A 26854-nucleotide genomic window follows, 5' to 3' on the forward strand; every position below is an offset into this window, starting at 1 on the left:
TTCATTTACCATCCACAAATGTGAGTTAAATCTTAGTCATAAATGAACGTGATGCAGAAACACTGACGTCTTCTGTGTGAGTTCATTTAAACTGACTGAGGGGAAGAAGAAAAGTGTCCCGTGGTCGGACACACAGGATATTGAAAATGTGTTTGGAAACCACGGAAACAGCCAGACTAAACAGGAAAGGGAGGGATTTGTTGTTATCGATGTTCAGATTGGGTCTGGGGGGGATGTGATGGTGCACCGTGAAATGAGCAGCTTCCTCACCTAGAAGAGAACAGGCAGTACTGGAGATGAGGGGGATGAGGGGGGACGGCATCCCCCCTGAAATAAAAACGGTCCAAATCATCCCCCCTGAAATAAAAACGGTCCAAATCATCCCCCCCTGAAATAAAAACGGTCCAAATCATCCCCCCTGTAAAACTGCCATCCCTCCTTTCCATCCCTTATGTCATTTCATCAATGAATGTGGTTTTACTGCTATTTCAACATTTAGAGTCATCACCAGAAAAATAACACCAGAAAAATAACTTATTTGACAATTTTCACCTGTTTCAAGTAAATTTTCACTTGAAATAAGTAGAAAAATCTGCCAGTGGAACAAGATTTATCTTCTTATTACAAGCAAAAAAATCTTGTTCCACTGGCAGATTTTTCTACTTATTTCAAGTGAAAATCTACTTGAAACAGGTGAAAATTGTTGTTTTTTTCCAGTGATGAGTCTTGTTTTAAGTGTAATGAGACTTTTTTTTACTAAAATGAGACATTTTAACTAGAAATAAGACAAATATTCTTGTTAAGATTGTGAGTTTTTGCAGTGATCCATGTTACTTATCCTGTGAAGGACAGAGTCATATTGATAAGTTCAGAAAAGTGTTTTTTATTGTTGTGTTTTGATGTATTTGATGTAAGCCCAGTGGATATTTAAAGCTTACAGAAGGCTGCATTTAACTGCTGCTATGTCATTCCTGCAGTATTTCTGCAGCTGTTTTGGTCACTGCTATTATTTGTAATATATTATATTATTTGTAATCAGCACAAATTATCTGTCCCCATATGATAAAATCCACCATCCCCCCTGATTGTTTTTTTTACAACTCCAGTACTGAGAACAGGGAACATACAACGTAACATTGAAGTGAGTAAAAGCAGCAGCTTTGACCAGAATACCTCACACTGCGAGGAGAGGCAGGAGTCCGACCACACGCGACTCTAAAATTAAGGGCAGGGCCGTTAAAACGACCGTAACCAGTGCAAAGAGACTAAAATGGGTGTTTACTCTGTCTCGTGTTGGTTGGGAGGCGTGCAGCAGCATCCTGGCCGGCCTGCAGACGATCAGGCTCCATGTTGTTCAGACCACTGGTCTCCAACCTTTTCTGAACCAGGACCGGTTTAATGTCTGACAATATTTTCACGGCCCAATCTAAAGGTGTAGTTGATAAAAACTAAATAAAATGACAAGATCGGCATTAAAAACTGTGGTATTTTCTCTATTATTATAATAATAATAATAATAATAATAATAATAATAATAATAATAATTGTAGCAGACCTTGGATTTGAAGAAAGGTAGAGAGTCTCGACTGATGCGTAAGGTTTGTTTTATTGAAGTCGCATCCAGAATCATGCCGACAGAGTCCTTACGACACCGTGAAAACTATATAGAAAAAGGATACAAACAATTCATAAAACTGGTTTCCACAGCGCGTATAAAAAACTCATGAATTAAACAGTTCTTAATTTAATAATACAATGTTAAAAACATACACAACTATATCAAATTGTCAAAGGAAACAACCAGAAAATAAAACAAACATCGTACCTCGCTGCGCTCTCCAAGGAATGCAAAACAAAAACTGCTTTCCTCTCGCACAAACAGGCCCTGAAAGGGTGATTGTCTGTTCGTCACCATTAACACCAAAAATGTATAGACTGACCGGGACAGAGCCACAGATGACAAAAACCCGATCCTGAATGACAGGCCCGGGGAAGTTCTGTGTACCCGGCTGCCACGAAGCCAGCTGATCATCAAAGCCGCGGGGCCGCCCACCGGACCTTTTCAATCATGCGGGCGGATTTCCGGTCAATTTACATCCAAATCATATCAAATAAATACAAAATACAATATATATGAAAGAAATTACAATTTTAAGACACGTCCAAAGAATAATCAACTGAAATTATACTCATAACAAATCCCATGTTTATCATAAAGAAAAATGTATCAACTAAACAAATTGGCCCAATACGGTCCTTTACACTCCCACCAATCATTCAATCCGAAACCTTTCCATATTTATGAATGATTTAAGTCTTCAGGACCATTTAATCTTTAAAGCAGGCAAGTTAACATGGTTTATGCTAAGGGCAAATGTACATGTCTATGTATGCATGTTTCCCATGTCATTGTTCATTTTCCAGGAGCAGCACCAATTTTTGAACTGCTCTCTCCATGATGGTGAGCTTTTCTCCTCAACAACCTCACTCATCCTCGCCAGCAGCTCATCCCTCTCTTGAGTGAGCTGTTCAATCTCATCCTCAAGATGTCGTACCTTATTAGCTCCATGTTTCTTCAGGGCTTGATATTGTACAACAAAGTCCTTTGTTTTCTCACCCAGTTCCGTCTCTACGGTGCAAAGCATGTCCCCCGTGTGGTGACACTCAGCTATGACAGTGTTTTGCTCTCTGATCAGTTCCTCACACTGGTTTCTCAACTCCTGGTTCAGGTTTTGATGCTCCTCGCTGTGCTGGGAGTTTTGGTCTTGGGTTGAACTGGTAAGTGGCTCTACATCTTGATCTTGCCGGTCATGATCAATGACCATTACACCTTCAGTAGAAGCACCAGCCATGGCCATTTGCATCTCATGGGTTTTGAACTCCAGCTCCTCTTTTCCCATTTGAAAGTCTTCTTTGGCTCTCTCCAGCTCTGCCTCAAGCTCACCCTTCACATTACTGATCAGAGTGAGCTCATCCTGCGACATGTTGTTCTGGGTTTGAAGATCATCAAGTGTTGCTGTTACCTCGCTGATCTCTCTTTCTTCTCCTTCGCCATTACTGGAGTCATCTTGACTGGCTCGAGACAGCTCCAGCATTTTGGCTATCTCAGAACCACGGGCAGGTTCCTCATCTTCCTCTTGATCATCCTGCAGGAAGCTTTCTTTGAGGGCAGGCTGCTCAGTCAGCTCCTCTTGGAGCATCAGGAGACGTTCCCTCTCGATCTCACAGTCCTCCGGGGCTCTCATTTCCTCCTCGTGCTGCAGACTCTTCTGAGCCAGCTCCTGGTGTCTGCATTGGGATTCCTCAATGGTGGTTTCTAGGACTTTGATCTTCCTTTGCCTGTCGAGGTGAGGATTTGCGGCTCCTATTATACTCCAACCCAGCTCAGTTTTCTGTGCAAATGGTTCATTCTCACTGCCTCTAACAACTTCAAGGGGTGCTAAGGCTGAAGGACAGTCGTATCCGATCAACAGCCCTACCTCACATTCTTGAAGCGCTGGCAACTCGTTGGCAAGATGTTTGAGATGTGGCCATTGCAATGCTGTGGTCTTTGTTGGAATAGAGGACGTATCAACAGGGATAAAGTCACGTGTGTATGCTTGTCGTAGTTGCAAATGGTTTCCACGATTAAAGCTTCGAACTTGCAAACCACAGACGCTTTGACTTGGTATTACTGTGTCTATGGCAATCATTGTACTGAGTTTTAACTGGAGTGGTCGAGTCATAACATTTAGCTCTTTGATAAGACTTTCCAAGACAAAGGATGAATCACTCTGCGTATCAAGAAGAGCGTATGTGAGAATTTCCTTCTGAGGGTCTCCATTGAATGACAAGAAGACTGGGACGATACTAGAAGTGGCAGACGCCTTACGGATGAGTCTATGTGACAGAGCTTCATGAACTTCCGTACTTGGTTCTTCTTCTGTGGGAGCATCTTCTGCTGTGTCTCCACTCTGCCTTTCTCCCACCATGTGCAGGCAAGTGGGATGTCGTCGACCACACACTCCACAGATATGTCTAGTTCTACACTCCTTTGCAAAGTGTCCTTTGCGTAAACACCCAAAGCAAAGACGATTTTGATGTATAAATGATCTTTTTTCTCCCATTGACTGAGATGCAAAGAGAGGGCACTTAGCGATGCCATGCAGCTCTTCCTTACAGACAATGCATGGTAGCCTTGACTTAGAAACAGAGTCAGAAAAATGTTCTGACATCTTGAATGTCTGATTTTTAGCTTGGGCATTAGTGCTAAGGGACTTTACTCCTTTGGGAAATGTATCATCTGATGGTCTAGCGCTAAACAAGAAGGGTGAGGCAATAGGATTACAGGCTATGCGAGCCTCCTTCTGCACAAACTCAGCAAAGTGTTCAAAGCTTGGATACTCTTCAGATTTATCAAGCTCTTCCACAGCAATTCTGCTCCATTTGCGCACAACCCAGTCTGGTAACTTCTTCAAAAGCTTATGATTTTCTTCGCTGTCATTTAAGATAGACAGCCCTTTAACATGAGGCATGGCCTCTACACAGCCTTTTAGAAAGTCCGAAAAATCTCTGAGAGCAAGGGGGTCGTTTGGACCTATTTTAGGCCATTTCATCAGCTTATCTCGAAAAGCTTTCTGAACAACGAATGGATTGCCGTACCTGTCCTTTAAAACAGACCAGGCACCTTTATAAGCATCTTCAGAGCTCCGATAGAAGAATCCCTCTACAGCCTTACGTGCCTCACCAGCAAGGTAGTTTTTCAGGTACAGCATTTTTTCGCTTGCAGGAATAGGTTTAGAGTCAATCAAAGTTGTAAATGACACCTTAAAGTCCACAAATTTCAAAGGATCGCCAGCGAATGTGGTAGGCTCAGGAACAGGGAGGCGATTTAAGGAGAGTGAATTTGCGATTGTTTCAGCAAAGATGGCTACTGTGTCTAGATGACTATTCAAATTCATAGGCGGAGTCACTCTAACAGGGTCTGGATTGTAAGGCTCATCAGCAGCATCCCCTTCAATTTGATTGTATGTTTGAACACGAGCTGCAGCCACTTTAACATCCATTTCGACTTCCATCAGTTTCAGCCTTGTTTTCTCCTCTTGCAATTTCAAGTCAACTTCCGCCTGCTTTTGCTTTAATTGTACCAACAGTTGTGACTCATGGAGTTTCCAATCACTCTCCAGTTTGCTAAGTTTGGCCTGCTGGACTTGTATCTCCAGCATTGCTTTTGCTTGCTCGCATTTAGCTGCAAGATCTGCTTCTGCATCTGCTCGTTTTGAGGCTCTAGAAATGACTGACAAGTTATCTTCCCTTTCATCAAAAACAGTCTCGGTGTTAGTTCCGCCAAAGATCGACCCATGATCATCTCGATTTAAAATCATTCTCACTCTTTGTTTCTCAGTTTCAGGGTTAAAGGTGTTTTGATCAAGGCCTCTGTCCAGTCGTCTACTCACAAGGTCAGCGATCTCTGTAGTCAGCGTATTACAAGAATCCATTTTCTGTATAATGTCAGGAGTATTAAGAGAGTTTCGCAGGAGTGGTCCGTAATTTTGGCTTACTCGATCATATCCACCTTGAACTTGTTTGTTTATATCTTCCAAATCCTCCCTGACACAGAATTTCTTTAGCTTTGTCCTGGCTTCTTTAGCCATCTGCTTCCAGGATTCATAAGCCTTTATGAATGCCGTTATGTGCCATTTAGCTCCTGCTTCACGCATTTGTTTACCCTTTTCTGTGAGCTGCCGCTCACGGCCACTAGGGGTCGGTTCTTGTGCGTCATTAGGCTTTTCATTTTGATTTCCCTCCTTTGATGACATTATTTAATATGATTGATCACTTGACTTGACTAAATGCAAAATAATGAACTATAATATGAATGTAGCTCAGGTTACGATTTAAGCATTAAAACCCCCTACAGAAATGTATTACCAAAAACAAAACCGAATCATGTAGTCTGAGGAGAATTAAGCTCACTATTTAACATTCAATAGGCTAAATCTTTACCATAGACTACGATTTAATCCAAAAATTAACATCGGATTTCACAAGGTCAACATATCAGTTAACTGCTCATCATACATAGACCGTCCATATAAAATCAAGTTTCAATCACAAACATTTGAATATTTTCACGTGGCAAACACATTCAAAATATCATTAGGCAATTGTTACATTTGTTTTCTGAAAGTCCATTCCACCCTTTTCAGTCCGTTTGGGAATAATCCTTTTCAATGTTCAGTTCGTCGGGTGCGTTTATTAAACACCGTCTCTCACCATGCTGGGTTCGCTGCTCACGCCGTTGACGTTTCACTCACCACGCCGAGTTTTCACTGTAGCAGACCTTGGATTTGAAGAAAGGTAGAGAGTCTCGACTGATGCGTAAGGTTTGTTTTATTGAAGTCGCATCCAGAATCATGCCGACAGAGTCCTTACGACACCGTGAAAACTATATAGAAAAAGGATACAAACAATTCATAAAACTGGTTTCCACAGCGCGTATAAAAAACTCATGAATTAAACAGTTCTTAATTTAATAATACAATGTTAAAAACATACACAACTATATCAAATTGTCAAAGGAAACAACCAGAAAATAAAACAAACATCGTACCTCGCTGCGCTCTCCAAGGAATGCAAAACAAAAACTGCTTTCCTCTCGCACAAACAGGCCCTGAAAGGGTGATTGTCTGTTCGTCACCATTAACACCAAAAATGTATAGACTGACCGGGACAGAGCCACAGATGACAAAAACCCGATCCTGAATGACAGGCCCGGGGAAGTTCTGTGTACCCGGCTGCCACGAAGCCAGCTGATCATCAAAGCCGCGGGGCCGCCCACCGGACCTTTTCAATCATGCGGGCGGATTTCCGGTCAATTTACATCCAAATCATATCAAATAAATACAAAATACAATATATATGAAAGAAATTACAATTTTAAGACACGTCCAAAGAATAATCAACTGAAATTATACTCATAACAAATCCCATGTTTATCATAAAGAAAAATGTATCAACTAAACAAATTGGCCCAATACGGTCCTTTACAATAATAATTTTCGAAAAAATAAATAAATAAAATAATGGAAATTGTAAATGACCTTTTAATATGAGTATTTCTATAAATGTGTTTTAATGTTTGTTTTCTCATTAACGTTATTTAAAGCCAGGCTTTTATTTTATTTATTTACAGGACTGTCTCAGAAAATTAGAATATTGTGATAAAGTTCTTTATTTTCTGTAATGCAATTTAAAAAAAAAAAAAAAAAAAAAAAAAAAATGTCATACATTCTGGATTCATTACAAATCAACTGAAATATTACAAGCCTTTTATTATTTTAATATTGCTGATTATGGCTTACAGTTTAAGATTAAGATTCCCAGAATATTCTAATTTTTTGAGATAGGATATTTGAGTTTTCTTAAACTGTAAGCCATGATCAGCAATATTAAAATAATAAAAGACTTGCAATATTTCAGTTGATTTGTAATGAATCCAGAATTCTTTTGCAGTACAGAAAATAAAGGACTTCATCACAATATTCTAATTTTCTGAGACAGTCCTGTATATTAAGGAGACCGATATTTAGTGCTTTTATTTTGAAGGCGTCTCACCGAGACCTCATTTGGCACTTCGGACTTTCAAGGTAAAAGTTTAACGGCAGTAGAAAGTTTGTCTGAAAGACTAAACGAGTGTCAGTAATGTTAAAGTGGAGCCTAACTGACAAACAAAAAGCACCAGGCGTTTTGGTCAGTGCTATTATTTGTAATGTATTATTTGTAATCAGCACAAATTATCTGTCCCCATATGATAAAATCCACTCCATTTTTTGTTTTTTACAACTCGAGTACTGAGTACAACGGAAAAGTAGGACAAATGAATCTTAAAAACTCTGAAAAGACAAAAGACGAGTCTCTGGGAAACGGGGAGGACAGTTGAGGAAATATATAAAACATTTTTTGTCTGCTCAAAAAAAGACAACGTATTGATGGATAAAGGGCGGACGGAGAAGGACAAGAGTCAGCCGAGGGAAGGAGGGCTGGGAAGAGAAAAATGGAGGAAGGCCCCGAGAATAGTGGCATTGTGCGACAGATAAATTGCTGGATTGTTTTGTCTGGCAGGTTGCTCCGTCTTCCCCCGGCTCCCTGCCCACGCTCCTTTATTATTAATACAGGGATGCTTTCAGCTGCAGAACCACATCAAAACCATCAATATTAGTTTTATAGTAAACCTCAAACTTATATTTAGCATCCTTATATCACACAGCCTTTTTTAACATGTATTTCCATCGTTTTGTTTGCTTTTTAGCTTTACTGCATGAGTTGTTCATGAATTTGTTCTCGGCCTTGACGGAGGCGTTGGTGAAGTCCAGGGACGACATGAATGACGTCATCTGTTACAGGACTGTCTCAGAAAATTAGAATATTGTGATAAAGTCCTTTATTTTCTGTAATGGAATTAAAAAAAAAAAAAAAAACATTCTGGATTCATTACAAATCAACTGAAATATTGCAAGCCTTTTATTATTTTAATATTGCTGATCATGGTTTACAGCTTAAGAAAACTCAAATATCCTATCTCAAAAAATAAGAATATTCTGGGAATCTTAATCTTAAACTGTAAACCATAATCAGCTATATTAAAATAATAAAAGGCTTGCAATATTTCAGTTGATTTGTAATGAATCCAGAATGTATGACATTTTTGCATTACAGAAAATAAAGAACTTTATCACAATATTCTAATTTTCTGAGACAGTCCTGTATAACAAATAAAATAAAAGCCTGGCTTTAAATAACGTTAATGAGAAAACAAACATAAAAACACATTTATAGAAATACTCATATTAAAAAGGTAATTTACAATTTTCATTATTTTTTTTTTTTTTTCAAAAATGATGTTTTATTATTATTATTGTTATTATTATTATTATTATTATTATTATTATTATTATTATTATTATTATAGAGAAAATACCACAGTTTTTAATGCCGATCTTGTCATGTTATTTAGTTTTTATCAACTACACCTTTAGAGATTGGGCCGTGAAAATATTGTCAGACATTAAACCGGTTCGCGGTTCAGAAAAGGTTGGAGATCAGGGGCCCGTTTCACAAAGCAGGTTTAGTGAGAACTCTGAGTCTGTTAACCCTGAAATGAGGGAAACTCTGAGTTTTCCGTTTCACAAAGGGAGGTAACTCAAACCAGAGAAAGAGAGGTAACTCTAGCCTGTTTCACAAAGAGAGGTAACTTAAGCTCTCAGTCAGTTACCGTAGTAACAGACGCTCTGAACCTAACCTGGTCGGGACCAGGTTTATTTCAGCGAACCTGGAGTTTCTCTCTGTCTCCTCCCTCAGTAGCGTCAATTCAGCCAATGGGTCTCTACGCAATACACATCCGTTTTCTGCACCACGGACAGCAAGCCGCAGAGAGAGCAGAAAAGGCGTATCTGACAAACGCAACGTATTTTATTCACTATGTCAGTGCAACAATATCACAGGGACATCCCAGTTTAACTTCAAACAGTTAAAGTCCAAATGCAAAAAGGAGAGGGAGAGTAAAAAAAAGTCAAATATTTCCCTTAAACAGATGTATAAGAGGATTTATATCTTACTTTGAGATGAACTTGCATAATTAATCCATCAGTTAATATATTCTGGACCCATCACTTGCCTTCTTTCTTTTTTTTTATTGCGTGGTTGTCTGCTTCATTTTAATTTTTGTAAGTTAGTAACACTGCAGAGCGCACTTTTTTTAACTTTATTTAAAACTTTATTTAAAAGTTCCAATTACAGTCAGAACATTGACCGTGGACAGTCAGGCATCAAGGAATTAAATAAACAAATACAGTATGAGACATAAAGTGGATGAAGTGCATAAGTCATTACATAAGTAACATAAATATAATAAAATAAATCAATTTAAATAAAAAGAAAGAAAATGGCAGGACATATATTATATCTGCAGAGCGCACTAAAAACGAGATTGATAGCGACCACTGTCGTCAGGGACGCTGGGACATTTCAAGATATGAGGGGTGTATACAAGTGTTGGGATAGATAATACCTACTGAAATCCATCATGTTGTTCTGATATGCATTTGTAGTTATTTTATATGTATGAAGTAATAGAATACATTAATACAAATAGATACAGAGTAATTCCATAAATGTATTTTTAAAAAAAACATTACATTTTCCCCTGAAGCCGAGGTGTGGCAGCTGCCGTACCCAATTGACGGCCCTGATCTAATTGACAATAAAATTTCATTTTTTTTTTCAAAATATGCTCTCATACTCGCCATATGCACGTATTAACACTTCTAACTCCAGTGGCGTGAAGTATGTGGATCTTCAGATGCAAACTAACGTTTCCTCAAAGGGATTTTGTAAATTGAAAAGATAAATAAAGTTAAAAAGAAAAAAAAGAAAATGTATGTCGCTCTTTTGTGTCGCCGGTTGCCATGGTGAATCCTTGTATCAGCGATCTACTGATGCTGGCTTTTTATTTCCCTCACCCTCGCGCTTAACTCCCGGTGAAACTACTTAGAGTTGAGTAAATTACCTCAAATCCGCTGTTCTGGAACCGAAAACTCAGAGTTTCCGATCTCAGAGTAGATCAACTAAGAGTTCAGGATTAGACTCAGTGTTTGTTGAACCTGCTTTGTGAAACGGACCCCAGTGCTTCACAGGATAAGTAAAATGGATCACTGCAAAAACTCACAATCTTAACAAGAATATTTGTCTTATTTCTAGTTAAAATGTCTCATTTTAGTAAAAAAAATCTCATTACACTTAAAACAAGACTCATCACTGGAAAAAAACAACAATTTTCACCTGTTTCAAGTAGATTTTCACTTGAAATAAGTAGAAAAATCTGCCAGTGGAACAAGATTTTCTTGCTTGTAATGAGAAGATAAATCTTGTTCCACTGGCAGATTTTTCGACTGATTTCAAGTGAAAATTTACTTGAAACAGGTGAAAATTGGCAAATAAGTTATTTTTCTGGTGTTTTTTTTCTGGTGATGATTCTAAATGTTGAAATAGCAGTAAAACCACATTCATTGATGAAATGACATAAGGGATGGAAAGGAGGGATGGCAGTTTTACAGGGGGGGATGATTTGGACCGTTTTTATTTCAGGGGGGGATGATTTGGACCGTTTTTATTTCAGGGGGGGATGATTTGGACCGTTTTTATTTCAGGGGGGGATGATTTGGACCGTTTTTATTTCAGGGGGGATGATTTGGACCGTTTTTATTTCAGGGGGGGATGCCGTCCCCCCTCATCCCCCCTCAACTCCAGTACTGGATACATCTGTTGTCGCCGGTGAAGCATGGCTGCCTCTTCCTCGTCTTCCACGTTTCTGCAAGGACACAAACAAACTTTTGCAGACTAAACAAGACTTTTCAAACAAATATTCAGTTCTGCACATTTTATTTCCACTTTCCCTGATTGGGTTGCTCTTGAGAGAGATTATCCTACTACTGCCACTCAAAGACGAGCAATGCTTGACTGTTTTATATCAATAAAGTAAGTTTACAGGACTACTTCAGAAAATTAGAATATTGTGATTTTCTGTAATGGAATAAAAAAAAAAAAAATGTCATACATTCTGGATTCATTACAAATCAACTGAAATATTGCAAGCCTTTTATTATTTTAATATTGCTGATCATGGCTTACAGTTTAATAAAACTCAAATATCCTATCTCAAAAAATTAGAATATTCTGGGAATCTTAATCTTAAACTGTAAACCATAATCAGCAATATTAAAATAATAAAAGGCTTGCAATATTTCAGTTGATTTGTAATGAATCCAGAATGTATGACATTTTAGTTTTTTTAATTGCATTACAGAAAAGAAGAACTTTATCACAATATTCTAATTTTCTGTGACAGTCCTGTAATTATTGGGAAAAATAACTTGGCCGTAGGATTTTCATGAAAATAATCCTGTCAAATGACTCTCACTGATGGATATTTGTGTTTTGTGGTGTTGTGGTGACTTTGCTGACTCTGATCTGATTATGAGACTTCTCTAAATGTTGCTTCCACAAGGATTTGTGGTTTTATCTGGTTTCCTTTCACAGAGGAAGCTCCGGGTTTTAGATTAGAACTAATTTAAGCATTTAGAGGCTTCAACCAAACTGTACCATGAGTGCCACTTACAAGGTTACTGTCATTTATCTTTAGAAGTTGGAGCTGTCCTTTGAATCCTTTGCTGTGGCTGCGCTGCAATCTGTTGTGCATGTGCGGCATATTTCAGTCTGTTAAAGTCCAGAGTTCAGTCCTCCACGGGTCTGTATTTTTATGAGCATGTTTCTAAGGCCCAATCCCAATACTGCCCCTACTTTTCTTCACTACTCCTAACAAAGAAGGGACAGATTTTAGGGCACTTGAAATCTTCCCAGGGGCCTGTCCCAATACTCCCCCTACTCCTACTTTCAGCACCACCACTAAAATCAGGAAGCTGAGAGCTAAAAGCTGTTTTCATTTCCGCTGTAGCGCTGTTAATATGCCACTATATTAAGTTTTAATATTTTTTCAGGCGTAAAAGTAACCGTTAAGATCCCCAACCTGGGCTCAGTTTATCCAAATAACGCCTGGTAAGAAATTTGATCTGATGTTTTCGGCGATGATGAGCCCGGCTTGGAGCAGCAGCAGCAGCAGCTCATGGCCGGGTCTACCTGCGCCGTTATCCAGGGGAGAAACCTGCAGCTCTGTGGAGAATTACCGCTGGCTGAAATAAATCATTTAGGAAGATAAATGTTGGTTTAATAGATTAAATCTAACAGTTGTAGCTACGCCTGTTAAGAAATTTGCTCTGAAAATTTTGAGATTTCTGTCTGCCGGCTCCGGAACTGATTTATGGTTCCACGTTAAATCGACGCAGACCGTACGGCGTAGGGTACGGCATAGGGTACGGCGCGCGTCGCCGCGTAACCTACGCCTTAGGTTCTGCGTTGGTGTAACGCAGGACCATAAATCAGCCTTTATTCTGGTGAGGTTTGAAAAAGACTTCGCAACAACGTGTAAGTGAGTGATTATGTACATTCACTGAGTGAATATTATGAAAGTAAAATATATATTTCTCGCTAGAAATGTAATCAAAATGCATTTTTATGCAGAAACTAACTCAAAATATTGATTTTATTCACTAAAAAATAAGAAATGTCCGCCATGTTTTTTTTTTTTATTCAGTCTGCAAATGATGACGTAAAGCATTCTGGGAAATTTTTTTGTCCCTAGGTAAGCTAGTGAGGATCGCAAAACCCTCGCTCCGTAGGGACAGATTCATAGCCACTACACTCGTTTTCTTCACTCCCCCTAGATGCAAAGAGGAATTGGGACACCACTACCCTCACGGGAACGTGCAAAATTTAGGGGTAGAACTGAGTGTGAAGTCCAGACTGTGTTTCTGTCTAAGTCCAGTCTGCAGTTGGACAGATTCTGCTGTGTAGAGGAATATATTTTCCTAATTTTGTATTATTTTTCTCTTTTCCTTGTGCATGTGACCCCCAGCCTCCCCCGGCCCAGCTCAGCAGCATGTTCCTGTACGTGGAGGAGGTGATGGACGCGTCCAGCCGTCTGCTCAGCCTGCTGGACCAGAAGAGAGTCAAACCAGGAGACCCTCGCTTCCTAGAAACGCTCTGTAAGGGAAGCCACGTCTGCAACTCGTATCATTGATCACTCTGGACTGATCCATAGCAGGCTCGTTAAGGGCCGGGTTTGGGTTGCCTACAGGAAGTTGTGGGATTGGCATTGATTATAGATCAGGGGTCGGCAACCCGCGGCGCTAGGCGCTATTTAGCGCCGTCCTAGTGGCTCCTGGAGCTTTTTCAAAAATGTTTGACCTTTTTTTCCTTCTTTTTTTTTATTTTTTTCCTTTTTTCGTCTCTTTTTCTTTTTTTCCTTTTTTTCTTCTTTTCCCCTTTTTTTTTTCTTTTTCCTTTCCTTTTTAATCTCGACATTTCGACTTTTTCCTCGAAATTTTGACTTTTCTCAACATTTCAACTTTTTTTTCGAGATTGTACTTCAACATTAATCTCGACATTTTGACTTTTTTCTCGACATTTCGACTTTTTCTCAAAATTTTTACTTTTTTCTCGAAGTGCATAATGAAAAAAAAAATCTTCCCCCAGTTCTAACTAATATAGAAACATGCAGCATGTGTTGTCTTCATTCTAAGGCTGATACAAGACTTTTCATTTTTTGCGGCTCCAGACATATTTGTTTTTTGTGTTTTTGGTCCAATATGGATCTAAAACATTTTGGGTTGCCGACCACTGTTATAGATGCTTCTGTATCCTCCCTGTTGACTGGGGGTTGACTGGCTTTTCAATTTTTTTTGTCTTGCTCAAAGCTGAGGTCAGACTAGAACAAGAGCATTTTTTAAATCTTTTTTTATAATGAATATAAGTACTTATGCATGTATTTCTCTTCTGCCAGGTGAATCGTTCCTCAGCCTCTCGGCGGACATCGAAGCCGCCTATAAGGAGTATTTGGCCAACTATAACCAGGTCACGGTGGTGGAGAACAGCTACAAGCAGAAGGAGGCACTCTGGACGGAGATGGTGAAAGTCATCAAGGCCTCGGCGTACGTTTCTGCAGAGAGGACACCAGAACAGAACGATGTGTTTCCTGCTCCGTGCACCAAAGAGCTCACGGTGTTGTGTTTGCTGTTGCAGTCCTGAAGTCAACGCCGCGTCCCTGAGCTTCTTCCTGGTGATGCCGGTGCAGCGGATCGCCCGCTACCCCCTCCTGCTGCAGACCATCCGGAAACACACGGACCCCTCCCACCCCGCGTACGCTCTCCTGGAGCAGACGGCACACACCTCCATCGCCATCAACTGTCGCATCAACGAGTACAAGCGCTTCAGAGAAGTCGGTAAGACGCAGTACTGGAGTTGAGGGGGATGAGGGGGGATGAGGGGGGATGGCATCCCCCCTGAAATAAAAACGGTCCAAATCATCCCCCCCTGAAATAAAAACGGTCCAAATAACCCCCCCTGTAAAACTGCCATCCCTCCTTTCCATCCCTTATGTCATTTCATCAATGAATGTGGTTTTACTGCTATTTCAACATTTAGAGTCATCACCAGAAAAATAACTTATTTGACAATTTTCACCTGTTTCAAGTAAATTTTCACTTGAAATAAGTAGAAAAATCTGCCAGTGGGACAAGATTTATCTTCTTATTACAAGCAAAGAAATCTTGTTCCACTGGCAGATTTTTCTACTTATTTCAAGTGAAAATCTACTTGAAACAGGTGAAAATTGTTGTTTTTTCCAGTGATGAGTCTTGTTTTAAGTGTAATGAGATTTTTTTTACTAAAATGAGACATTTTAACTAGAAATAAGACAAATATTCTTGTTAAGATTGTGAGTTTTTGCAGTGATCCATGTTACTTATCCTGTGAAGGACAGAGTCATATTGATAAGTTCAGAAAAGTGTTTTTTATTGTTGTGTTTTGATGTATTTGATGTAAGTCCAGTGGATATTTAAAGCTTACAGAAGGCTGCATTTAACTGCTGCTATGTCATTCCTGCAGTATTTCTGCAGGTGTTTTGGTCACTGCTATTATTTGTAATATATTATATTATTTGTAATCGGCACAAATTATCTGTCCCATTATGATAAAATCCACCATCCCCCCTGATTCTTTTTTACAACTCCAGTACTGGTAAGACACACTATTTCACTGGTGTGATGGCTGACGTGCGCTAGACTAGAGCACCCACTCTTTAGTCAAAAAAAATCTCATTACACTTAAAACAAGACTCATCACTGGAAAAAACAACAATTTTCACCTGTTTCAAGTAAATTTTCACTTGAAATAAGTAGAAAAATCTGCCAGTGGGACAAGATTTATCTTCTTATTACAAGCAAAAGAAACTTGTTCCACTGGCAGATTTTTCTACTTATTTCAAGTGAAAATCTACTTGACACAGTTATTTTCCTGGTAATGACTCATGTTTTAAGTGAAATGAGATTTTTTTGACTAAAAATGAGACATTTTGACTAGAAATAAGACAAATATTCTCTAAGATTTTGAGTTTTTGCAGTGGTATCGCGTCCTTCGCTTCATCGTGTCAGACAGCCAATCAGCACAGAGCCTCATTATCATAGCCCCGCCCACTCAGAATCACACATAGATAATGAGGTTAGAAACGGTAAAGATAAAGACATGGTTTAGAGGCTGAATTTCTAATTTATTTAGCAAAAACAATCAAAAGCTTGTTTTTAAGACATTCAAGGCCTGTTTAAAATAGGTATTAGATGCCGTAATAGGTCGCTTTTTAATAAGTCCTCATGTTTTGTAGCTGACAAATACAAGAAGACGGAGACGCTGACCATCAAGGACAAGATCAACCGCCTCAACACCCACAGCATCGCCAAGAAGACGGCGAGACTCAGCCAGCAGATCAAGCACGAGACGGGAATAGCAACTAAGGTAGGACGCTGCTCTGGGGAGGAACCGCTGCTCGCAGCTTCTGTTGAAGTAAATCTCTCAATATCAGCCCCACCTTCAGCTGCAGAGCAGGAGTTAACTCTGGAAGATGAGGCGCTGCAGCGTCACGCAGCAGCATGACGCAGCAGCAGCGTGACGATGCAGCAGCAGCAGCGTGACGCAGCATGATGCAGCAGCAGCGTGACGCAGCAGCGTGACGCAGCAGCAGCAGCGTGACGCAGCATGATGCAGCAGCAGCGTGACGCAGCAGCAGCAGCGTGACGCAGCATGATGCAGCAGCGTGACGCAGCATGATGCAGCAGCGTGACGCAGCAGCGTGACGCAGCAGCGTGACGCAGCAGCAGCAGCGTGACGCAGCATGATGCAGCAGCAGCGTGACGCAGCATGATGCAGCAGCGTGACGCAGCAGCAGCGTGACGCAGCAGCAGCGTGACGCAGCAACGTGTGACGCAGCAGCAGCGTGACGCAGCAGCAGCAGCGTGACGCAGCAACAGCGTGACGCAGCAGCAGCGTGACGCAGCAGCAGCGTGACGCAGCAGCAGCGTGACGCAGCAGCAGCGTGACGCAGCAGCGTGACGCAGCATGATGCAGCAGCAGCGTGACGCAGTAGCAGCAGCGTGACGCAGCAGCGTGACGCAGCAGCAGCGTGTGATGCAGCAGCAGCGTGTGATGCAGCAGCGTGTGATGCAGCAGCGTGTGATGCAGCAGCGTGACGTAGCAGCGTGACGCAGCAGCAGCGTGACGCAGCAGCAGCGTGACGCAGCAGCAGCGTGACGCAGCAACGTGACGCAGCAGCAGCAGCGTGACGCAGCAGCAGCATGTGACGCAGCAACGTGACGCAGCAACGTGACGCAGCAGCAGCAGCGTGACGCAGCAGCAGCGTGACGCAGCAGCAGCAGCGTGACGCAGCAGCAGCATGTGACGCAGCAGCGTGACGCAGCAGCAGCAGCGTGACGACGCAGCGTGACGCAGCAGCAGCGTGACGCAGCATGATGCAGCAGCGTGACGCAGCAGCAGCGTGACGCAGCAGCAGCGTGACGCAGCAACGTGTGACGCAGCAGCAGCGTGACGCAGCAGCAGCAGCGTGACGCAGCAACAGCGTGACGCAGCAGCAGCGTGACGCAGCAGCAGCGTGACGCAGCAGCAGCGTGACGCAGCAGCAGCGTGACGCAGCAGCGTGACGCAGCATGATGCAGCAGCAGCGTGACGCAGTAGCAGCAGCGTGACGCAGCAGCGTGACGCAGCAGCAGCGTGTGATGCAGCAGCAGCGTGTGATGCAGCAGCGTGTGATGCAGCAGCGTGTGATGCAGCAGCGTGACGTAGCAGCGTGACGCAGCAGCAGCGTGACGCAGCAGCAGCGTGACGCAGCAACGTGACGCAGCAGCAGCAGCGTGACGCAGCAGCAGCATGTGACGCAGCAACGTGACGCAGCAACGTGACGCAGCAGCAGCAGCGTGACGCAGCAGCAGCGTGACGCAGCAGCAGCAGCGTGACGCAGCAGCAGCGTGTGACGCAGCAGCAGCGTGTGACGCAGCAGCAGCAGCGTGACGCAGCAGCGTGACGCAGCAGCAGCAGCGTGTGACGCAGCAGCAGCAGCAGCAGTGTGACGCTGCAGCAGCAGCAGCGTGTGCAGCACTTTACTAAAGTCATACATCACAACAAGAGGCTCTTTCTTTATACTGTCAAGAAAGTATTTTGTTTTTTTTTTGGTCAGACTGGTTTGAATGTTGTTGTCTTTAGACTGCTGGTAAAGATGGGAGATGTCTTTTTGTTCTCATAGATGTATTGACACCAGTTTTTTTTTCCTTTTTATCACTTTTCTTTCCCTGTCAGAGGTTGAGCTTTCATCAGCACTGGGAGTTTCAGAGTGTTAATGTTTAACAGGGACTGCAAACAGAGGAAATCTGAAATGAGCCGTTATTGAAGCAGCCGTTTACTCTGAGCTGCACTTTTTAGGTCTTACTGCACCGTATGGATCTCTGCTCACGTTAATCCGGAGGCCTTTGTACATTAAGATGTGAAGGAATATCAGCTTGGACTTTGTATTTTATTGGGATGTTTAAAATGTACGACAGAGTATTAGGGCAAAACTAAAACAAAAAAAATTGGAAATTACGAGAATAAAGTCGTAATACTACGACTTTATTCTCGCAAACAATATGACTTTAATCTTGTAATTTTACGACTTTATTCTCGTAATATTACGACCTTATTCCTTTAATTTTACGACTTTATTCTCGTAATATTACAACTTTATTCTCGTAATATTAGGCTATGACTTTATTCTTGTAATTTTATGACTTTATTCTCGTAATATTAGGCTATGACTTTATTCTTGTAATTTTACGACTTTATTCTCGTAATATTAGGCTATGACTTTATTCTTGTAATTTTACGACTTTATTCTCGTAATTTCCAAATTTTTTTTTGTCTTGTTTGGCCCTAATACGTCGTAAAAATGAAATTAAAATGCAGAACAACCTTGAGAATCTTGTTTGTAAGACTTTCCAGAGCAGGAATAAACTGAAAGAAGGAAGTGGGAGTGTCGGCGTCTGCAGTGACTCACCACGGTTGTTCCACCAAACCTAATAAACACGTGTTCATGGAGTCTGAGCTTTAGGACAAGTCGTTATTATTATAAAGAAAGAAAGAAGAGCTCATAAAGAAGGAGTTTTTCTGCTTGTATTTTTGCAGTAATTGAGCAAACACTTTAAAATCGTGCTGAATTAGAGAGTGATGGAGACTAGACTAGACTGCCTGTGGTAAAATCAACTCTTTTCATAAAAGTTGTTGCACAGACATGCATTATTTCTGCCTGCGTCTCTTCTAGCTGGTGGATGAAGAGTTTGACGCCCTGGAAGGTTTCTTCTACGTCCTGGAGAACGGGATCCTGGAGCTTCTGGACAACGTGGAGATGTACCTGCTCCACCTACAGGTGTTTAGATTTTCATCCCCTTTTAAAACCCGAATATTCAGTCATGTAAACGCCAATTCGGTTATTCAAAGGGGTTATGGGTGTTTACATGGCCGTGCAAATTCGGGTTATTGCTAATATTGGGGTTTTAAAAGGGTTATTGATGCATGGAAACGCAGTCACAGTTGAGTTTAAAACGATACCATAACAGCCGGTTATCTTATGTGTTTGACATAGAAATGTTGAATCAGCGAGAGGGACAAAGAGGCCTGGTGGTGTAAATACAGCTCCTGCTGCCGATCTCACATAATAAACATCCCATCAGTTGTACCATTTTTTTTTCTATTTGCCTTGGACCAAGTATAAGTATTTAAGGTTGTATTTCTGTTGGAAACTGAACATAAAATATGAGTTTTAGTTCTTAAGGGAGTCAGCAGATACCAGGCGCCAGATCTGCTCGTCTTGTTTCAGATTGTTCATCCCTACTTTTGCATAATCTTTGAAACATGTACTAAAGTGCTAAAGCTATTCAAATCAATAAAACAACAAGGGGGCCCAAACGTTTGCACCTGCCTACTTTTGTTTAATTATTGCACACATTTCCTATAAATTTAATTTCACTTCTTAAATAGGACTGTTATATACAGGACTGTCTCAGAAAATGTGAATATTGTCATAAAGTTCTTTATTTTCTGTAATGCAATTTAAAAAAAAACAAAAATGTCATCCATTCTGGATTCATTACAAATCAACTGAAATATTGCAAGCCTTTTATTATTTTAATATTGCTGATTATGGTTTACAGTTTAAGATTAAGATTCCCAGAATATTCTAATTTTTTGAGATAGGATATTTGAGTTTTCTTAAACTGTAAACCATGATCAGCAATATTAAAATAATAAAAGGCTTGAAATATTTCAGTTGATTTGTAATTAATCCAGAATGTATGACCTTTTCCTTTAGAGAAAATACAGAACTTTATTACAATATTCTAATTTTCTGAGACAGTCCTGTATATGAACCAACGATTTATAAAGGAAAATCTTGAAAATTATCAGCGGTGCCCAAACTTTTTCATACCACTGTATTCATATGAGAAATTAATTGATTTTACACGTAGATGTGCGTTCCTTTTAATCGTGTTCTGGGTCTGATTCTCTGGATTTAACAGATTTCAGCAACCACTTGTTTTTTTTATTCCCCTGTTTAGATTTTACAAGCGAGTCTGAAACGTTTCCAGTCCAGCAGCGACTAATGCAGGAATGAAACACAAGTGCATATTCATTCATTCACAATTTGCCAAATGTTTGAGTCACTTTGTGTAAACTCAGAAGCTGCTTCCAGGTCCTGCGGTTAAACGCTTGAGTTTACTCTAAAATGATCCTCCACGGCGCAGTATTTCCCCTCCCTGTTGCCCAGAAACGGATAGAAACATTGTTTTTAGACTTTTCTCCACTACTTTTTCCCTGTTCTTCTGTCTCGCTGACAGACAGACAGATGAACTCTTAACGGTCACGTCTCCTCTGGGTCTTGTTACTTGGCAGACGTGTGGAGCAGATTTATTCCTCTTAAGGGCCAGTTCCAATCCCCCCCTACTTTCTACCACTAGCCCTAAAAATGAAGCCACAAACTTTAGGGTCCTTGTAATGTTCCCTAGGGATTGGGACACCACTTGCTCCGTCACTGCGTGGTTTACGTTCAGGTACGTAAGCGACTGCGTAGTTACGTTTGCACAAACGTCACACCATATCAGGAAGCCCAGAGATAAAAGCTGTTTTAATTTCCGCTGTAGCGCTGTTAATATGACACTTTATTAAGTTTTAATAGTTTTCAGTCGTAAAAGTAACCGTTAAGATCCCCAACCTGGGCTCAGTTTTTCCAAATAACGCCTACGCCGTAGGCTCTGCGTTGGTGTAACGCAGAACCATAAATCAGCCTTTATTCTGGCGAGATCTTCCCAACAACGACCAAGCGAGTGATTATGTACATTCACTGAGTGAATATTATGAAAGTAAAATATATATTTCTCGCTAGAAATGTAATCAAAACACATTTTTATGCAGAAACTAACTCAAAATATTGATTTTTTTTTCACTAAAAATTGGAAATGTCAGCCATGTTTTTTTGTTTGATTGAGTCTGCAAATAATGACGTAAAGCATTCTGGGAAATTTTCTCTAGCCCTCGGTCGGTGAATCAGAATCTGAAATCCCTCACTGTGAAGGGTTAGATTAGGAAAGGTTATGTCCACTAGCCCTCGTTATGTCCACTAGCCCTCGTTATGTCCACTAGCCCTCGTTATGTCCACTAGCCCTCGTTATGTCCACTAGCCCTCGTTACGTCCACTAGCCCTCGTTATGTCCACTAGCCCTCGTTATGTCCACTAGCCCTCGTTATGTCCACTAGCCCTCGTTATGTCCACTAGCCCTCGTTATGTCCACTAGCCCTCGTTATGTCCACTAGCCCTCGTTATGTCCACTAGTCCTCGTTATGTCCACTAGCCCTACATGCAAAGAGGAATTGGGACACCACTACCCTCACGGGAACGCGCAACATTTAGGGGTAGGACTGAAAAGTAGGACTAGGGGGGATTGGAACTGGGCCTAAATGTTTGTTGTTCTCCTGCAGATGTTCTTGGCCTGCAAGACTGAGGAGTTTGATTTTGACATGGACGGAGAGAAGGCTCCCATCTGCTACAAGGAGATCACCACTGCTCTCAGACAGTGGATCCTCCCCACGTTTGTGAGTCATTTGCACCCAAATGTTTAACTAAAACACAGAAGAATCCAGTGCACGTTAGACCGGGGATCTGAAATCAGGTTTCCCTCCGGTTCTCCGTTCCCTCAGGAAAAGAGGATGAGGACGTTGATCCACAAGCCGCTGTGTTCCCTCCGTGACCTCCTCTCGGGCCCGAGGAACCTGATCAGGAAGAGACTGGACAAGCTGCTCGACTACGAAGTGATAGAAGCCAAATCCACCCTGAGCTACGAGGAGCAGGCGGTGGCCAACACGTACAGGTGAGGGGGGGGGGGTAACACGTACAGGTAAAGAGGGGGGTAACACGTACAGGTAAAGAGCAGGCGGTGGCCAACACGTACAGGTAAAGGGGGGGGGTAACACGTACAGGTGAGGGGGGGGGTAACACGTACAGGTGAGAGGGGGGGGGATTTATTCAGGTCAACACGACTGGAGTTTCACAATTTTTGAGTTTTTTTCTTTTTTGTTGTTTGTTGGATTATTCATCTAGTACAATGATCAGCAACCCGCGGCTCTAGGGCCGCATGCGGCTCTTTAGCGCCGCCCTAGTGGCTTTTTGGAGCTTTTTCAGAAATGTTTGACCTTTTTTTATTCAATTTTTTTTCCTTTCCTTTTTAATCTCAACATTTTTCTTGACATTTCGACTTTATTCACGAAATTGACTTTTTTCTTGTCATTTCAACTTTTTTCTCGATATTTCGACTTTTCTCGAAATTTCGACTTTTTTCTCAACATTTTTTATTTATTTTTTTTCCAACTCTGTTTATTGAATTTTAATTTTTCAACACATAAATGACAGTAACAATGAGGCAATTATCAAGGTTTACATTATCACGTAACTCAAATAAGGACAGTGTACAAGATATATAAACAAACAAAAAGAATAATAAAACAACAAAAAAAAAAAAAAAAAAAAAAAAAAACAAAAAAAAAAAAAAAAAAAAAAGAATAGGACAAAAATACACATACATACAAACACACTCATTCACTCGGGGAAGGGGGAGGGGGGTAGGTGGGGGGGGGGGTTTATTCTGCTCACAGCTTTTCTAGTTAGTCCTCAGGTTCTTCATCAATGCTGAGTGAGTGAATGTGGTCAACAAAAGGTTGCCAAGTTTTGTTAAAGGCTTCCAAGGAACCCCGACGGGAGAACCTAATCTTCTCCAGCTTAATGCAGTATAGGATTTCATGTATCCATCTATTGTGTGTGGGCGGAAGCGTATGTGTCCATTTGAGGAGGATGAGCCTCCTAGCGAGTAAAGTTGTGAAGGCTATAACTCGTTTCGCAGTGTTAGGCATCCCAGTGTGTCGTGGTACTCCAAAGAGGGCAGTGAGGGGGTCGGGGTCAATTGTGCTACCCAAAACCCTCCCCAGCGTATCAAACAACCCCAACCAAAATAAAGACAATTTCGGACATGACCAAAACATATGCATGTAATCTGCCGGTGATAATTTACATCTGTTACATGAGTCAGCCCTATCTGGGTAAATCTTCGCTAATCTTGCATTGGTGTAGTGGCTCCTGTGTAGGATTTTGCATTGAAGTAGACAGTGTCTTGCACATATAGAAGATGCGTGTACCAGATCTAACATATGATCCCACTGATCATCAGTGATATCAGTCCCAAAGTCCTGACTCCACACAGTTCGAAGTGAGTCCAGTCTGGTTGGATTAACCGCAAAAATGTTTCTATAAATGATAGAAATCAACCTCTTAGAGTCTGTCTTCAGAGATAGAAACGGGTCTAAACTAGAGTTTGGGGGCTGACTAGGGAATTGCGGGTATTGTTTCTGAACAAAATGTCTAACCTGAAAATAACGAAACCGATGGGAGTTTGGGAGAGTGAATTTAGCAGCCAGATCAGAAAATTGAGGGAAAATCCCATCAATGTATAGGCTACTGACAGAATGTAGACCTTTCTCATGCCAATCCCGAAATGTTGGATCTGAGTAAGAAGGGACAAAACAATGATTGCGGTAAATAGGAGCCAGACCTGATGGTACATGTAAACCAAAGTGCTTTCTGAATTGGCTCCAGATTTTTAAGGTGTTAGTCACAATCGGGTTAATGGAGACCTTGAGCGGCAGAGGTAATTGTGCACAAACCACTGACCACAGTGAGTGCCTGGATGAGGATATCTCCATTTGAGCCCATTGGGGTAAGCCAGCTTGTGCAATTTTGGAGTTCCAAAAGAGGAGTTTATTAATATTACACGCCCAGTAATAATGACGGAAGCTTGGCAGCGCCAGGCCACCCTCTGCCTTGGGGAGTTGGAGAATCTCCTTCCTAATACGAGCCTTTTTATCACACCATAGAAATGAATTAATTATTTTATCAAGAGAGAGAAAAAATGAGTTGCGTAAGAAAATCGGAATTTGCTGAAAGAGATATAAAAATCGCGGTAGAGTAATCATCTTGATCAGGTTAGCACGTCCCATTAAAGAGAAAGGCAGGGAGGACCACCTGGCTAAGTCTTCTTTGCAGCGCTCAACTGAGGGATCAAAGTTCTTGGCAGCTAGTTCTGTAAAGGATTTACACACAAAGATACCCAAATATTTGAACCCTTCCGAGGCTTTCCTAAAGGGAAAAATATTTTGAGGAAGAGCATTAGCCAGATCGTTAACTGGAAAATATTCACTTTTATCAAGATTGAGTTTATAACCGGAGATTTTCTTAAATACCTCTAATATGTTCAAAATTACAGGAAGGGAATTTGGGGGGTCCGAGATATATAGCAGGAGGTCGTCCGCGTACAACGACAACTTGTGAGTTAACCCTTGGCGCATGATACCGTCAAAACGACCCTCATTACGGAGCCAGATAGCCAACGGCTCCACGGCGAGCACAAACAGAGAAGGGGATAAAGGACAGCCCTGTCTATTACCTCGCGAGAGCGGAAACGAGTTGGAGCGGATTCCATTGATATTGACTGAAGCAACCGGGGATGTGTAGAGTAACTGAATCCAGGAAATAAAATTAGCGCTGAAACCAAACCTGTTGAGAGCATAGAACATGTACCTCCACTCCACCCGGTCGAATGCCTTTTCGGCATCTAAAGAAAGAACGATTTCGGGAGAGTTCGCGGTGGGGGTGTAAATAATGTCGAATAACCGTCTGGTGTTAAAGAAAGAATGTCTACCAGGGATAAAACCAGATTGGTCTGGATGAATAAGAGCAGGCAATACTCTCTGGATGCGGGTGGCAAGGACCTTAGCCATTATCTTAAAATCCACATTCAGTAAGGATATGGGTCTGTAACTGCCACACAGCAACGGATCTTTGTCTTTCTTTAATAAGAGAGAAATTGAGGCTTCTGTCAGGGTGGGTGGAAGTTGGCCTTTCTGGAAAGCGTCATTAAACATTCTGACCAGGATCGGAGTGAGTAAGTCTGCAAAAGCTTTGTAAAACTCCGTAGTGTACCCGTCAGGGCCGGGAGATTTCCCAGTTTGCAAAGATTTAATGGCAGTTGTTACCTCTGCTGCGGTCAGTGGTGCACCTAAATCGTCAGCGCCTTCCAAGTTGATTTGAGGAAATGTAAGGTCATCCAAGGGGTTACGGCTGTCCCAGTCCTGTGAAGAGGACTCAGAGGAGTAGAGTGAAGAATAGAAGTCGGAGAAAACATTACAGATCTCGGTGGGGTCTGTTTTGATATCACCCGTGGACGATTTTATATTGGGGATCAGTCTAGACGCGCTAGCCGAACGAGCCTGGTATGCAAGCAGTTTACCTGCTTTATCTCCCTGTTCGAAAAAACGTTGTCTGGTATGTAGTAGCTGTCTTTCAACTTTACTGGAGGCTAACACGTCATATTGCGATTGCAGCAGAAGCCGTTTCTTATACAGAGCCGCTGAAGGGTTTTCTGCGTATTGAGTGTCCAAGTTTCGGATCTCAGTTGAAATGTCTGCCATCTTAGTCTGTTCAGATTTTTTAAGATGGGAAACGAAAGAGATAGCCTGCCCCCGAATATAAGCCTTGAAAGTCTCCCAGAGCGTGTCAGATCCGATGCCCGGCGTATCATTGGTCTCAAAGAAGAATTTAATCTGCGAAGTGAGGAAGGATTTGAATCCTGCTTCTGAAAGCAAATGCGAGCTAAATTTCCAGTGTTTTGAGGGAGCTTTGCAACCAGAAAACTTAATATCAACAGTGGTTGGCGCGTGATCTGAAATAACTATGCTATGATAGTTATGTAACAATTTACTATCCAGTAAAAAAAAGTCGATCCGGGAGTATGAGTGGTGAACATGTGAAAAGAAAGAGAAAGCTTTGCTGGATGGAAATCTGGCCCTCCAGGGGTCCTCCAAGCCGAGCTGACTGGCGTGAAATTTTAAAGCTTTGGCAGATTTGGATAAAGAAGTTTGTTTCCTTGATGATCTGTCAAGGTCTATATCTTGAACCAGGTTAAAATCACCACCGATTATAATCTGGTGATCATCCAAATTGGGTATGGTGGAAAAGAATCTGGATATAAATTTGTCATCATCCCACGTTGGTGCATATAGCGAAGCCAGAACCACGGGAGTATTTTGCAATTTGCCTGAAACGATGACATATCGGCCGTTAGGGTCAAGTACAGATGATTCAAGCTCAAAAGAAACGTTCCTATGTATAATGATAGCCGCCCCCCTGGCCCTCTCAGAGTACCTCGAGTGGAACAGGTGTCCCATCCATGGCTTCTTAAGACGGGACACTTCAGAGGTGCGAAGATGCGTTTCTTGAAGGAAGCATACA

The 26854-nt window shown here is 41.5% G+C and overlaps 1 protein-coding gene across 1 annotated transcript in view; it reads left to right on the forward strand.

The window, feature by feature from the left end:
• Positions 1 to 26854, forward strand: part of arhgef37 (Rho guanine nucleotide exchange factor (GEF) 37) — a 75595-nt gene that overhangs the window by 25250 nt on the left and 23491 nt on the right. The window contains exons 5-11 of the mRNA XM_061726106.1: positions 13508 to 13637; positions 14435 to 14582; positions 14674 to 14873; positions 16310 to 16440; positions 19289 to 19393; positions 22000 to 22113; positions 22219 to 22388. Coding sequence (XP_061582090.1) covers positions 13508 to 13637; positions 14435 to 14582; positions 14674 to 14873; positions 16310 to 16440; positions 19289 to 19393; positions 22000 to 22113; positions 22219 to 22388 — 998 coding nt within the window. The remainder of the gene's footprint in view (positions 1 to 13507; positions 13638 to 14434; positions 14583 to 14673; positions 14874 to 16309; positions 16441 to 19288; positions 19394 to 21999; positions 22114 to 22218; positions 22389 to 26854) is intronic.

The sequence above is a fragment of the Cololabis saira genome, chromosome 7 (assembly GCF_033807715.1).
Source record: "Cololabis saira isolate AMF1-May2022 chromosome 7, fColSai1.1, whole genome shotgun sequence".
NCBI lineage: Eukaryota > Metazoa > Chordata > Actinopteri > Beloniformes > Belonidae > Cololabis > Cololabis saira.